The 16869-nt window shown below is 39.9% G+C and overlaps 1 protein-coding gene across 1 annotated transcript; it reads right to left on the bottom strand.

The window, feature by feature from the left end:
- Positions 1-2021: 2021 nt before the first annotated feature.
- LOC133803680 (exocyst complex component EXO70I-like) lies at positions 2022-6893 on the bottom strand. Its single transcript, XM_062241798.1, has 2 exons — positions 6090-6893; positions 2022-3418 (listed from the first exon to the last, which is right to left on the bottom strand). Exons 1-2 carry the CDS (start codon positions 6891-6893, stop codon positions 2090-2092), a joined length of 2133 nt encoding a protein of 710 aa, XP_062097782.1. The 3' UTR covers positions 2022-2089.
- Between the last annotated feature and the right edge of the window lie 9976 nt (positions 6894-16869).

Consider the following 16869-nt stretch of genomic DNA (forward strand, 5'->3'; position numbering starts at 1 on the left):
TATACTGGTAGACCTACGAGCCGTCACCTCCATATGGCACCTAGCCATGAAATTCCCGACAGACGCAGGGGTAGGATGCCTGTTGGGAAACCAGAGGGAGGCTCGGGAGTGCTACAACGCCTCGGTCACGAAGGCAAAGAAAGGAACGTCAAAAAGCACTCCCTCTGAGAGGTTGCAGATGGAAATTCATACACAAGCCCAATCCGGTGAAGGAGTCACCAAATAGGGTGTTGCCCAAAGTGGGGATAGAGATTTAGATCCTCGCTTTGGGGATTTTGAAGATACTGTTGGACCCGTTGAGGACCTGGAAGAGGTCCAACTCAACGAAAAAGACCCGACGAGAGTAGTAAAGGTCGGGAAAAATTTGGAAGCAATCACGAAGCGTGCACTGGTGGAATTTTTGCAGCAGAATCAGGAAGTCTTCGCCTGGTCGCATAAAGACATGGTTGGAATAGGCCCCGCGGTTATCAGCCATGTCCTGAACATAGATAAAAAAATTTCACCCGTACAGCAAAAGAGAAGGCTGCTCGATAAGGATAGATCGAAAGCCTTAAAGGAGGAAGTCGAAAGACTGAAGGAGAATGGATTCATCCGGGTAGCGTTCTATCCGTCGTGGATCTCCAATCCAGTGCTGGTTCCCAAGCCAAACGGCAAATGGCGAACCTGTGTGGATTTTACAGACCTCAATAAAGCCTGCCCAAAGGACTGCTTCCCACTCACAAGAATCGACCAGTTGGTCGATGCTACTGCAGGACACGAAATCCTCTCCTTCATGGATGCATATTCAGGCTACAATCATATTAGCATGCATCCCCCTGGCGAAGATCACACCAGCTTTCGGACCGATACGAGATTATACTGTTATAAAGTAATGCCCTTCGGACTGAAAAACGCAGGTGCGACTTACCAGCGACTAGTTAACCACATGTTTAAAGAATTGATCGGGATAAACATGGAGGTATACGTGGACGACATGCTGGTAAAGTCTAAAAAAGCGGAAGGACATGTGAGGGATTTGCAAGAGTGTTTTGATGTATTGAACAAGTACCAGATGAAACTAAATCCTCTCAAATGTTCCTTCGGAGTTGGATCAGGGAAGTTTTTGGGGTTCATTGTGAATTCAAGAGGAATCGAGGCCAACCCCGACAAGATAAAAGCCCTGATCGACATGAAATCGCCAGAAAAGATCAAAGATGTACAAAGTTTAACCCGGAGGATTGCAGCTCTAAGTAGATTTATTTCAAAATCAACGGACAAATGCGTCCCTTTCTTTAATCTACTTAGGGGCAACAAGAAATTCGAATGGACAGGAGACTGCGAGCAAGCTTTTCAGGCCTTGAAGGCCCATATGGCACAGCCTCCCATTTTATCAAAGCCAATCGAAGGAGAAACTTTGTTCTTCCCCTCCTCCTTTGCACATATATATATATATATATAATACATAATCTACATTTTTATTAAAAAAAAGAATCATTTATGTTTAAAAATGTTATCATATTATAGATATTTTAAAAAAATCATAAATAATGTTTTTGTTTAATTTTTCATTTAATATGGTTATGTTATTCTTTTATATATAATATTGTTTATTTATTTGAAATTTATATGACAATAATACAAATTTAATAAAAATAATTGATAAATTTTATAAACAAAATTAAGCAAACGTACGTACGTTGCATGTATCTAGTATATATATATATATATAGATGTAAAAATATGTAAATTTGTTATATAAATATATATATAATATGTGCAAAGGAGGAGGGGAAGAAAAATATTGTATTTTTATTAAATTATTTAATTTAGTTTTTTATTATGTAAAATAATTTTAAATTAATTATTTTATTTTAATTAAATATTCAATAAAACTATAATTTCTTTTCTTAACTTTTCTGTTAAAAAATAGATGAAGTTAAATAAACGGATCTAATTGCCACTATTTAGTAAACTTAAGGATTTAATTGCTAAGAAAAAAATCTTAAGGACTAAACTGAAAAGTCATGCATAACAGGGAGCAATAGGGCTAAAAACCCGAAAAAAATATCATCCATACATGTGTAATTAATCAGTGGTACGCATCAAACTCTCAAACATCCGTAGTGTATGATCCTGACCGTCGAAAGTTCTTAATATCTCCCTCGATAGACGTGGAGCTCATTTGACTCGATCGATCCTTAGAAAAGTCACGACGCTTAAGCTTCCCATCTCCATTGTCAAAGAAGTTGGTCAAAAGCCCTTGAATTGTTTCCGGACTGAAATACGACCTCCCTCTTAACGCAGCCGAGAACGAGTTCAAGAACTCAGTATACGACGAGACGACCAGAGCCATTGTCGATTCTCTAATCTGCTCCCTCAGATCAACGTCGGGAATGCTATAAACCCTTTTATGCATATTCAAAATCTCGTTGAGACCTCTCGTAAAGGCCTCAACTTTTTCTCTCACCATGCTCCCTATCTCTTCTTTGCTCTGACTAACTTTTAAATCTTCCTTCTCTAAAATCCTTACTAGAGGTCCCCAAGCTTGCTTTTGGTACATATAAGCTGATTCCTCTGCCACGATTTTGTACTTCTTTTTCATGTATTGATCACCCAATAGCTTTCCCAGCTCAGTGCTTCTGGTTCTCATGTAGATGTACCAGTACGTATTCATGGCGAACACATGGGGAAGGATTTTGTCCTTGTAACGATATCGTTTTGACTCTACGTTTCTCTGTAGAGCTTCCATGACGTTGATAATGGCGTCTCTGAATAAGTTCTCTTCGTTTTCGGGTTTTGATAAAATGCCCATCTTCCATGTTTGCTCTGTTTGGAGAACTTTAGCCATGGGGCCACTATATTCTTCTGTGACAAGATATTTCAGGTAATTAATGGCGTATCTTACTATTTTCGGGACTGACCCATCTACAGGGGGAGGAAAACCGTCTGTGTTTCCTTCGATTTGGAGGCCGAATTCCCAGTACACTTTGCTGGAAGCATGAATAAGAAGCTTTACGAGTTCTCTGAACCGAGAACAAATATCGACTCCTGATTCGCCATCGAAAATATCTGAGAACTCAGGTTTGAGCTTCTCAAACATATGAAACATCTCAAGAAGCTTAAACAGCTTTTGGGGCTCTTTACTGCTTCTGGTGAAGCCTTCTCCGAATCGAAAGAAAACGGCCATGATTTTATCAGCGATTTTGACAAAGCACTCTGACCAGATCAGACCCTCCATAAGGCCTCCAAGGACATAATTGCAGAGCTTCTTTTCTGATACGAAGACGGTTTTGACTGCCAGTTCGAAGTGTTGGATCCAAAGAGCTATAGCTGTTTCTAAACTCTCCCACTCAATTTTGTCGATTTCTTCTTGAGTATACGTTCTTAAATAATCCGGGTTTAGTCTCATTAATGCTTTTGCTACTCTTTTGTATCTTACCTGTTGCAAAAACAAGCAAAACAAATTCTTCTTAAAACACAAGTACTCCACTTGTTTTCTTCCCTATTTAGTATTTATCACCTTCCATTATGCTTTTGATACTCTTTTGTATCTAATCTGTTGTAATAATTTTGGTGCATATTTTACGTGCAAATATCATTAATACATATATAATCTTGTATTATTGGGTCCAGTGGGTTGTTTCGTACTTTGTTTTGGTGAAGGTATTCAAGAAAAATGATTTAGAGGATGATTTCATTTTTAGCATGATTTATGTGGCAATGTATTTATACATATTACTGTGTATTAAAGGAAAATTGTTGTTCTATGTTTGATTTAACTTTTTTTTTTAGTTAGTTTTAAAGTCATCTAAATAAAATTACTCAATCAAATACTTTAAAATATGCATGATAAATAAATTAAAAAAAAGTCATATTTTAAAAAAAAATTATCTAAATAAAATAAAAATGAGTCATAATAATTTTTTAGTCACATATTTCAAAATTTCATATTAAAGTATTAAAATTACTCTATTAAATTATATTTTCAAATTAAACTATCTCATCTAAATAAGATAAATAATTTTTTAAACAAAATAATAAATGAGTTATAATAATGTTTAAATTACATATTTCAAAACTTTATATTAAAGTATTAAAATCACTCTATAGAATTATGTTATCAAATTAAACTATAATTGAAAAACATTAATGTGCTTAACTGTATTCTTTTCTTTATTAATTATTTATTTTGTATTTTATTTAACTAATCGTATATGTAATTATGAAATAACACCTATAAATATACATAATTTTTATTTTGCCATTTTTTAATATAAAATTATAAAGATCTTTTTGCACATACAAATTTTATGGATTAACAACACTAGGACATCATAAAAAAAATTATTGTTATATTTTTTTTATTAATGATAGTAATTTTTTTATATTAATTAACTTTTAGTTTATATCTCAATTATGTTAGGAGAGACCTTCTAATTCTCTTGTTACATTTTTGTCTTTTAAAAGGTAAATATGACTCTTTTATTGTAATTAGAAAAATTAAGACGAAAATATAACTAAAAAGTTGTCCAGTTTTTATGAATTTACGAAATTTTAGTATTAATTATTAGTTGAATGTAGGTATCATATAATATCATAATAAATAAATTATAGATATTAACTAAACAAATATGTATTACACACTATTATGGCCTAATATCTTTATATATTATAAATGTATATTTAACAGAAATTATTAGTTTTTATTAAATTTAACAGTTTTTTATTATTGTTTCCTAACGCCGTTAGTTTTAAAGTCATCTAAATAAGGTAAATAAATAAAAAATAATAATAAAATCATCTAAATAAGGTGAACAAATTGAAAATAAAATAAAAAGTAATAAACGAACCATAATAATTTTTAATCACATACTTTAAAATTTCATAATAATATATTTAAATTACTCTATCAATTATGTTTTCAAAATTATAATCGAAAAATATTTATTTGGTTAAGTTTATTATTTTCTTTCTTTCTTTAATTAATTATTATTTTATAATTTAACGTATTTGTTTATCCAAACGTAATAGTGAAATAAGATATAAATATAAATATTTTTTTATTTCGCTATTTAGTTATTTTAATGAAAAATTACTTATTAATTCCTCTAGCCATTAATTAAATAAAATATACTTATATATAAATTTTTGTTGACTTTAAAATTTTTTAAATTAAATAATTAAAATTTGATCAAATAAAATTTTCAAATTCATTGTTTTAATTTAGAATTTTTTTAATATTTTATTATATTGAAATTTATAAGTATTTTTTTTAGAAGAAAATAAAAAAAAAGATTTAAACTATAAAAATGTGTAACTAACGGATTCTTGATTTAAATAGTTTTTATTTGTTTAAAAAAAATTAAAATGATCATATTATTTATGTTTAAAAAATTATAGACAATGTTGTTGTTTAATTTTATTTTTTTTTTGTTATTTTTTATAATATATGATATTGTTTATTTATTTGAGATTTATATGTCAAATTAAAAAAATTGATACATTTTTAAATAAAATTAAATTACTCTTATCTAATATATATGGGTTTGAATGTAATTCTTGCGGTAACATCTCCTATCCTATATATATAAATCATGTAAATAATTTGCCATGACAAATAAGAGAAATATACAAGTGGTAAATCTTATAATAATGAATTTGTAATAATAGTATTTTGTTAGCAGCATCTCAAACTTTTAAAAAATAAATGGTATTAAAAATTCAATTGTATGAATAGCGTTGTTCTATGCTAAATCACTTACAAAGACAGGGTTTCAGCATCTTAGCGCGCTAGGCTAAAAAATTTAAGCTAGTACTTAATTTTCGTGAGAATAAGATCTTTTATATGTTCCTATGAAAACTTAGTTTCCTTCAAAGATGCTTTGAACGGAAGCAATTTATTTGTTCCTTATATGTAATTCATTATTTTCCTCCCCTTCTAACATATTAAGTATGAAAGATTTTTTTTTCCTTTTCAAATGAATAAATTAAAGATGAGACATGATGAATTGTTTATAATAATTCAATTAGAAATTTGCCTAAGCTTGATCACACAAAACAAAAACTTAAAAGTTGGTTAGAATAGGATAGGGTTAACGTAGTTTAAATACCTTAACATATATATCGATGCATATATCCAAACAGTCATTGGCAGCCAGAGTCTCTGAAATCCGTCTAAGAGCTTCAACCTCAATTTCAGTACCAAGATTGGAACCAGCATTGGCCACCATCATATCGTCCTTATCTCCATTATTCTTATAATCAGCTAGCTGTTCCAAACTTTGGTGCTTTATTTGCTGCAAGAGGCTCTCATACTCGTCCTGCAAATTCAACAGAGCTTGATCAAGTGAACCCTCAAACCTCAAGGCATCAACCTCTGTTTCGTACAGAGCCTTGAGAGTGACCACAGTCTCTCTCAACCTATGAGTCCTGTATTGATCAGTGGCCTTGGTCCGGCTCAAGAACTCCACCACCTCTTGGAGCCTCTGAATCACTGGCTCACCATCTTGACTGATCAAACTGACCGCTGCGTTAAGCTGATCAACGCACTCAACGTACTTGATCAGTTTCTTCAATCGTTTCTTGGTCGTAACTTTCTCGGCCGACAACTCGTCGGAGATGTCTAGGAGCTTCTGTTGAAGAGTGCCAGATATTTTGAAGCTGTCGAGGAGCGAGAGAGCCGGAGTGACGGCTCTGTTGATTCTGGTTTCGAGAGCTTTGGCAGCCATGGACAGAGACTGTAAAGGAGTTACTCTTTTTGAGGCCGTGGAGAGAGCCTCGTCTATAAGATCAAACTTCTTGTCCATCATGCCGAGACTTTCTCCAATTCTGGCCGAGTTTTTCAGTACGCTTCTCAAATCGGAGCAAGCTTCCTCGAGCTTAAAGAGGTAGAAATCTTCTTCCTTTGATTCCATCAATGGTGAACTTCAAACTCGAATAATGAATAATCTATGTCCCTGTGACTTAAGGAGTAAAAGGGTAATGAGGAGGAGCAGGTATTTGATGTATAATAATGACAAGAGAAATGCTTTGAGATGACAGACAGAACAAGACAGCAAGAAACCATATTTAGGGGAATCTACGTCGATTAGAACTAAGAACAAATGGCAGTTGATATCGAAAACCAACACATTGTCGAAATATAGAATATGTGATGAATAGCGGCCGGTTCTTTCACGACGAAATGTTGACTTTCTTAGTCTGATGAATATGAACCGATGACCAATGATGACGTAGGTTCTAAACATTACTACTGTTTATGGCCTGCTTAGCAATTTGGCTAAATTTGGTTTATAATAATATACAGTACAAATTAACTGTATATATATATATATTTGTGTTAGGAGGACAAAGATGCAGGCACTCTACGTGACCGATCCTCAAAACAATCTCAGTCTTAATGGTAACATGCATCCAGGTAATATTCATTTGACACATTTTATATATCTTTGAATTTAAAACAATTAAAAATAACAGGGCATTTAGGAGGGAATCAATTTAGTAACCGGTTAGCTGCACGTGTGAGATACCTACTCTCTCATTCCCTCTCTAGTTTCTCATTTCACTCTCTCGTTCTCTCTCTGGTATCTCATTTCCGTCTCTCATTTGCAGAAACCGGTTTTTGAACAAATCCTCTTCTCTACCGCGGGGAGCCACATTTGGACAAAAATACCTAAGGTGAGCAACTTCCGTTCTTCGATCATCATCATCAATTTCTTTTATTTCCAATTTTTTTTTCCTCATTTCATTATTAGTAAAGTTGATTTTTTCCGTGAGGTGTTTCCAAAGTTAGGGCTTTTAAGTTCATTATATAATAAATAACTTATCTAAGTATTTTGATTTGTTATAAGGATAAACTTTCAAGTTTGGTGAGTGTGGTTCCTCAAGCATCATTTCACATTTCAAGTTTTGTGGGTTATTTTGATCACGGTGAAAGGGGTTTCCCAAAAATCAAGGCTGAGTAATAATTTGTTAAGGTGAGATATCAGTTCATTGTTCCTTTTTTGGCACCTTGGTATATTCAACAACTAATATTGTCCATAGTAATTGTTTTAGTGCATTCGTATCTTGAATGGTTAATGTGTTATAACTCTTGGACATCCCTTATTTCACACCATAACATGACTTATTCTTATTCTAATGCTAGCCGAGTTCTTAGTTTTTTTTATATATAAATTTAATCATCTGCTTCAAATTTGATATCAGGAGTTTGTGAAGGCTCACTTGCATGTGGTTGTGTCTTTATTTGTTCCTTTCTTGCATCTGAAAACCAAATACAAAAATGTTATTTGAATTTTTTATTTTGGGTTGTGTTTGTTAAATTGATTGGATTGTCCTATATATAAAGTTGTCTGCCATTTCATAAAGTGTTAGAGTCCTTTGACGATGATTATTGTTGAATAGTATAATAATGTTGGAACATAATTTAGTAATTGTCTTGGTAAGCTAGTAACTGTATTGCTTGATAATGTTTAATGTTTCTTTGATTAAGAATACATTGCTTATGGTCAGAGTATATAATAACATCTATTGTGTTAACAGAATGATTAAAAATAAGCATAGCATCCTAATAATAAACGTTTCTACATGCCATCTATTCTACAATTGCATTTTACTTGTGATCACCATTTTTGGTTTCTTTGTTGATAAGTTAAAGCTTGTTTTATTATTTAGATCTTATGATAGAAATTTTTAGGCCAAAAAATCAAATTGAAGTCAATTTTGAGAGGCTAAAAAGAAGTATATATTTTGTTGAAACAAAGGACTTTGCAGCCTTGACATTCACAGGGCAATTTGCTCACTTAAAATGGTTTAAATGAGAGTGACCATGGATTTGTTTGACATTATCATTGACATTAATAGCTTTGAAATGTGATGTATGACATAAAAATTGGAGATGCAATGAGCTTCCTTCTTTATATCTTAAAACTTGTGAAGTTAGACTTGAAAAGCTCCCCTAGATTTCATTAAAGGGTCATAAGATTTTATCTAGAGGCATCTCAACTGGTGGTCCTGTAATGATGTGTTGAATTGAGGTTGAATTGAATACACTAGAGTCAGAGTGAGAGTCAGAGTCATTAAGTTATCATATATTATATCGATTATTAATTCATTTCAAGTTTTGGTGCTTTTCTTTTTCTTATAGTTTATAGTTTTGGCACTTTTCTTTTCTTGTAGTTTAGATTTTTTATGATGTCCTTACCACTTGTTAGTGGTGGTTCTTGGTTTAGGTAGTTTGTTTAAAGAAAAATAATACTAAACTACAAATACAAAACCAATCAAATCTTATGAGAGTGACTTAGTAATCGACTTGTCTCCCAATCTAATCTCAACTTTTTTAAGTTTTATTCTAAAATAATAATTAGAGGTTACTAGAATCAATCTTTTTTAATAGATATATTTGTTTATATAAATAATATTGTATTGAGCATGATTGAAGAGTTTAAAATCATTTGTTCATTAAAGTGTGTTTTAAATAACAACACTTCACTTAATAAACCAACTGTACCATATCATATCACCGACTATAACCTATCATTGACATTATGAGGGTTATGAAAACTATAAATAAAGTGTAGTATGAGAAAATAAATTGATGTATAGTATATATATGGTTTCTGTGCATTTCAGTGGATAAATGATTACTAATGGTCAGAGTATATTGCTTAATTAAGTTCAATTTATCTTTGGTTGAGCTTGCATTGCTTAAAAACATAGTAAATTGCCCTTGCTGTAACACTGTTTTGATTTTATTTTGAATCCAATTAGATGTCATCAAGAAAAAGAAAGGTTGGAGATCTAGGGGAGTCCAAAGTGAAGCGAAAAATGTCAAGTAAGAAGGATAAAAGAAAAATATCATATGAAGATGAGGTTATTGATCAACTAACATATAATAGTTTTTTATAAATATGATGCTTGTATTGACTTTCTACTTCTATATATATTGTAATTGTATACTGTTGACGCGGTTCTTCGCCAACAGGTAATTAAGAAAAGAAAGAGGAAGGGATTAGTGCTTATGTTGAACCGAAATACATGAATGATCTTGGAGTACGACCCATAGGAGTTCGATGTGAGGTCCGGTATGCCCAGAGAACCTGGGGGAGCTGTTCTGGCCAGACCCCCTTCGCTTCATCTAGTCTCTTCTTGAGGCTCGCCTTCAGAGTCTTGTTGACGGCCTTGACCTGGCCATTCGCCTGAGGATAGGCCACGGAGGAGAAACTTTTCACAATTCCGTACCTTTCACAAAACTCGGTGAATAGGTCGCTGTCGAACTGAGTCCCATTGTCGGAAATGATTTTCTTGGGCAGCCCGAATCGGCAGATAATGCTTTTAACCACGAAGTCGAGGACTTTTTTGGAAGTTATCGTTGCCAAAGGTTCTGCCTCAGCCCACTTCGTAAAGTAGTCGACGGCTACCACGGCGTAGCGGACCCCGCCTTTTCAAGTAGGGAGGGCGCCGACTAAGTCGATCCCCCAAACTGCAAACGGCCATGGGCAACTGAGGCGAACCGCTGGTACTTGTCGCATTTTTTGACATAAGAGATCGAATCCTTGGATAGAGTGGGCCAGTAATATCCTTGCCTCAGGACCTTTAGGGCCAAGATTTTCCCCCTAGTGTGATCCCCACAAAAACCCTCATGCACTTCCTACAGGATGGCCTTTGCTTCGCCTGGAAGAACACATCGCAGGAGAGGTAGGGAGTGTCCACGTTGGTACAGCACCCCGTCTACTATCAATTACCTGGGAGCTTGATACAACACTCGCCGCGCATCATTGCGCCTTTCAGGTAGTTTCCCTCGGTGAGATACCCAAGGATGGGGGTCATCCAGGTCATTCTAGCGTCGATAATCTCAACCTCCGTCCAGACTTCTTCTATACTTGGTTTTTCCAAAAATTCTATTGGCACTAATCCCAAGGTCTCCATTTCCCCGGAGGTGGCGAGCTTGGCAAGAGCGTCGGCATTAGCTTTCCGCTCCCGAGGTATCTGCTCGATTGAGCCTTGCCCAAACGCGGACAGCTCAACTTTTACCTTTGCCAAGTAGGCAGCCATCATGGGTCCTCGTGCCTGATATTCACCCAGAACCTGGTTTACCACGAGCTGGGAGTCACTGAAGCACTGAACGGATCTCGCCTTCAGCTCCTGGGCTATCCTCAGCCCGTCCAGCAAAGCTTCGTATTCGGCCTTGTTGTTGGAGGCCTTGAATCCGAATCTCAGCGCCGAGTGGAACCTGTGTCCCTCAGGGGATATCAAAATGATTCCAGCCCTGGAGCCGTTCTCGTTGGATGAACCATCCACGAAGATCCTCCACGACGCCTGGGACGAGGTGACCTGGGGTGAGTCTTCTGCAGGATCCTCCCGGAATCCTGTGCACTCTGTTATAAAATCGGCCAGGGCTTGACTTTTTATGGCAGTTCGTGGGGTGTACAAAATCTCGAACTGACTGAGTTCGATGGCCCACTTTAACAGACGTCCCGATGCTTCAGATTTTTGCAAAACCTGCCTTAAAGGCTGATCGGTCATGACGTGTATCGAGTGGGACTGGAAGTACGGCCTGAGCTTTCGCGAGGCCGTGATAAGGCAGAACGCCAATTTCTCCATCAACAGGTACCGGGATTCAGCTCCTAGAAGTCTCTTGCTGATGTAGTTGACTGGTTTCTGAACCCGGTCTTCTTCTCGGACTAATACGGCACTGGCTGCATCCTCCGTGACAGCTAAGTAGAGAAAAAGAGATTCTCCTGCTTTTGGTTTGGATAATACGGGTGGCTCGGCCAGATGTGCCTTCAGGTCGAGGAAAGCACTTTCGCACTCTTCTGTCCACTCGAACTTCTTATTTCCTCGGAGCAGGTTGTACAATGGCAAGCACTTGTCGATGGATTTTGAAATAAACCGATTGAGGGCCGCCACCCTTCCTGTTAGGCCTTGGAAATTTTTTCGCGACCTGGGTGAGGGAAGCTCGAGCAATGATCTGATCTTGTCGGGGTTTGCCTTGATTCCTCGGGTATTGACGATGAAACCCAGGAATTTTCCCGACGCGACTCCAAAAGTACACTTCTGTGGATTAAGCCTCATGCCATACTCCCGTAGTATCTTGAAGCATTCCTCCAGGTCGGAAACATGGTTATCGGCAGTCTTTGACTTGAATAGCATCTCATCAATGTACACTTCCATGTTCCTCCCAATCTGGTTTGCGAACATTCTATTTACTAACCTTTGGTACGTAGCACCGGCGTTCTTCAGCTCGAATGGCATGACTTTGTAACAATAAACGTTAGTCGGGGTCATGAAGCTGGTGTGCTCCTGGTTCGCCGGATTCATGGCGATCTGATTGTAGCCTGAGTACGCATCCATAAAGGACATGAGCTCGTGCCCCGCCGTGGCATCCACCAATTGGTCAATCCTTGGCAATGGAAAACAATCCTTGGGGCAGGCTTTATTCAGGTCGGAGAAGTCGATGCAGGTCCGCCACTTCCCGTTGGGCTTTGGGACCAGCACGGGGTTGGCGACCCAAATCAGAAACTTGGCTTCACGGATAAAGCCGCATTTCTTGAGCCGGGCTACTTCTTCCTCTAAGGCTTCAGCCCGGGTTGTTCCTAGGCGTCTTCGCTTCTGGGACTTTGCAGGAACGCTTTTATCCAGATGAAGGGTGTGCATGATGACACTCGGGCTGATTCCCACCATGTCCTCGTGTGACCACGCAAACACATCCAGGTTGTCCTGCAGAAATTTAGTCAGCTCCGCCTTCATCTTGCTACAGAGGTTTTTCCCGAGCTTGACCATCCGTGAAGGATTCTGCAGATCGATGTTCATTTCCTCGAGCTCCTCAGTGGCCTGGAGCTCGGATCTATCCTCGCCTATTCGGGGGTCAATATCCTCACTTAAGACGATATTTTCCCCTTCGGCGCTCTGAGGTTTTTCAGTCTCAGGATCAGCTAAGGGTTCCTGAGATTCCTCTCCACCACCTTGGATGGCCATTGCTAGCTTCCTGAGTTTCGATTTTCCTTTCATGGAAATGCTGTAGCATTCCCTGGCAGCGAGCTGATTGCCATGGACAGTGCATATTCCCGTGGAAGTAGGGAATTTAATCGCGAGGTAACGAATGGAAGTGACGGCCTCAAAAGCTATGAGCGTGGGTCGTCCCAGAATTGCGTTGTATGCAGCGGAGCAGTCGATGACCACGAACTCGAGGAGTTTAGAGACTGTCTAAGGTCCTTCTCCTAGGGTGATCACCAGCTCGATAGTCCCTATTTCCGCTGATCCTTCTTCCGAAAAACCATACAGCATCATGGAGGTCGCCTTCAGCTCGGCGACAGTCAAACCCATCTTCTCCAGCGTGGATCGGAATAGAAGGTTGACCGAGCTCCCATTATCGATCAGCACCCTCCTAACCCTCTGGTTAGCGAGCTGAACTGCTACAACCAGAGGGTCGTTATGAGGGAACTGGACATGGTCCGCATCTTCTTCTGTAAAAATGATCGGTTGCTTCTCCAATCACTGCTGCTTTGGCAGGCGCTTCTCCGGGACGAACTCTACTCCATTATGTGTCTTGATTTCGTTTACGTACCTCTTCTAGGCACCCCTGCTCGTGCCAGCCATATGCGGACCTCCAGATATTGTGGAAATCTCTCCTCCTATCACGGGAGGAGGGACGTCTTGATCTACCCGAGACCCGGGCTGACAAACCAGGACCTCCGGAGCAGGTCGACTTGCTGGAACCCTGTTCCGCGTGTACTGAGCCAAGGGGCCTGCTCGAATGAGAGTCTCGATCTCATCTTTCAAATGCCTGCAATCATCGGTATTGTGGCCAACATCATTGTGAAAATGGAAAAATTTGGAGGTGTCTCTCTTCCCTTTCTGGTGCTTGAACGGCTCCGGCCTCTTCCAGGGGAGGTGAGTAGAATTTTCCAGGAAGATATTCTCCCTAGAGTGGGTGAGCTCTGTATAAGTCGCGTAGACGGGCTTAAACTTGTCTACAGGCTTATTCTTCTTTGGGCCGTGCTGGTTGTCCTCGCCATTTCCCTTTCTTTTGTCTCCACCGAGCTGGTTGTTCTGTGTGACGTTTTGGGTCGTTGCCACGACCTCCGTCCCCACTCTCGCGGGCTGCTCAGGGAGCTGGCTGGTTCCTGTAGCTGAGGCTTCGGCCTCCTCCAAGTTGATCCATTCCTGGGCCCTATTAAGGAATTCGTTCACTGAGCTAACTCCCTTCCTTTGTATATCTTTCCAGAGCTCCCCTCCGACGAGGATTCCAGTTCTCAGGGCCATGAGCTTAGAGCTGTCGTCCGCGTCTCTGGCCCGAGCAGCGACGTTCGCGAACCTGCTCAGGTAAGCCTTCAGAGTTTCGTTGGGCTGCTGCCTCACGTTAGCCAGAGAATCGGCTTTCACGCGGGCGGCCTGGAAGGCTCGGAATGCCCTTTTGAAATCAGCCAAGAATGCTTTCCAGGAGCTGATTGATTGCCTTTTGCTTTGCTTGAACCACTGCCTGGCTGGTCCAGTCAGTGTGGAGGGAAAGATTAGACATCTCAGCTCGGGGCCAATGTTGTGGGCCATCATCAGGGTGTTGAACATCCCTAGATGATCTGACGGATCTCCGTCTCCATTGAACTTAGACAGGTGCGGCATACGGAAACTAGGTGGGTAAGCCGTTGCTGCTATGCTGGGGGCGAAGAGCTCCATCTCATCCCCTGAATCATATTCATCTTTTTCTTTCTCCGACAGGAGCTTCCTCATCAACTCCTCCATCTGAGCCAGGCGCTCGAGGGTTTTGTCCTGATTTCCTTGGTTATTCCGGGGCTGCTCAACAGCTCCAGATCCATTGTACATATTTGGTGGGTTATTGCCCCTCCTATCTTGAGATAGGTTATTTGGGGCATTCCCACCGTTATGTACTTCGGACAGGTCTCCCCCTGAACGAGCATGGCTACCACCTCCCACTGGCTCTCCTCTGTGAAAGTTAAGGCGATCTCGCAGGTCGCCCCCTTGGGTGGCTCGAGGACTTTGCGCCGAGCTTAAGCGCTGGCGCAGGTCTCCGCCAGAGAGGTCGCTTCGGCGACTGCCGATCCAGTAGCTCCCGTTAGAGAGGCTCGGAGTCCGTCTTTGACGGTGAGGATCTGGGCTTTCTCTTGGCGCCCTGCTACGTCGGGAGGGCCCTACAGAAGGCGGGTCTCCCCTGCTACTTCCATAGGCCGGAATATCTCGGACGGGCCGAGGAGGAGATGGATATCTTATTGGAGAGGGAGGATGCCTGACCGGAGAGGCGATCCTGGTTCCGTCAGGACGGATGAGGTTAGGTGGGGGCCGCTCGGCCCTGCCAACCTGTGGGTCCCGCGCCTGGCGATCAGGACGAGGCGCAGGACGGCTATTGGGGACGGGCTGATGTTGCGAGCCCTCCCCGTTTCTCCTTCTGGAATTTCCTCGTGCTCTCCTGGGCGCGCTCGAGGCTGGTTGGGAGCTGGGAGTTGAAGTTCTGACTGAACGGCTGTATGCTGTTGTTCGGCTCTAGGCATTTCTCTGAAGTTTGCCTCTCGACGGTGCGATGAAGGAATGGAGTTGGCTGTCGGAGGTCTGTCCGAATGGTTATGTCTGGACCGATTACCCAGCGGGACTTATGAGCCTCGCCTTGCCTCTTTCCGACGTTAGCGTCGGTCGTAAGAGGGGGTAGTCGGGCCAACACATCCTTGATCTGATGATTTGCTGTTGCTAGCTGGCTCCTCAGCTGAGCATTCTCCATCTCCACAACCGTGTAATAACCTAGGTTTGGATTAGGTGGCCGGGGCGCCGAACTTCCAGTGTCATCTTGGCCCACTGGCTGTTTTCCTGGCCGTTGTTGGACCTCAGGAATTTGTTCGTTGGGGATGGCGACATGATGAACCTCCTGCCCATCATGTCATTCCATCTCGTTACCGTGTCTGGATTGAGTAGTCACCATGGTTGGATGTTTACGACAGCACCAATCTAACTTGCTCTCAATGAAAGCACCAAACTGTTGATGCGGTTCTTCGCCAACAGGTAATTAAGAAAAGAAAGAGGAAGGGATTAGTGCTTATGTTGAACCGAAATACATGAATGATCTTGGAAACGGAATGGTGACACAAAATACGTTTTTTTAGGTGGTTCAAAGGTTAAAATCCTTCTACTCCACCAGTAAGTATTATTGCTATATGCTTGATATTCTTTTACAGGGTATTTTTTACATAATAGAATCCAACCCCTTGTTACTCCCAGGGTCTCTATATTTATAGGAGAAGGCACCTGGGAGTTGGTAAGAAGGTCATCTCGTGACCTTCTTACCTATCATGTCAACTCTGTGACATTCATGATTAATTCCTAAACCTGACACATAAGTGTGGTCAAATCAATAGGTAAGGGGATAATGGGCCGCATGGTCCAACCCAGTCGTGGGTGTCTGAATACGCACGTTCACGCTGCGTGTCCGAGAAGTCAGGGGTATATCAGACACGTGATGTCTGATATATGCACGTTTACCTTGCCTGGTTGACTTTATAAAGGGTCACAGCCTCCAACTCTTGCTCGTACCACGAGCTGGATGCTTCCCTCGACCTGTGGTCTTCAGAGTCCAAACTTCGTCTATTCTTGGCGAACCCTTATGTTATCTCGAGCTGAGGAGGTAGGGCCTTACGATCCCAGCTCCGGTCTTGGGGATGTCCATGTGGTAAACATGATTAGGCTGATCCTCAAAATTAGGCCGTGTTCTCAACTTGCTAACAGCCCGTGGGAAAACCAGGGCGTACATATACCTATGAATTTCATGCCAATAATATTGAATATGTAATATATAATTAGAATATGTATTAGAGATTAGTAAATTACTAAATGTAGTTTGATAATAACTATGTTATATATTGGGTTATATATTATGTATCATGTTTAATC

Source organism: Humulus lupulus, chromosome X (genome assembly GCF_963169125.1).
Source record: "Humulus lupulus chromosome X, drHumLupu1.1, whole genome shotgun sequence".
Taxonomy (NCBI): Eukaryota; Viridiplantae; Streptophyta; class Magnoliopsida; order Rosales; family Cannabaceae; genus Humulus; species Humulus lupulus.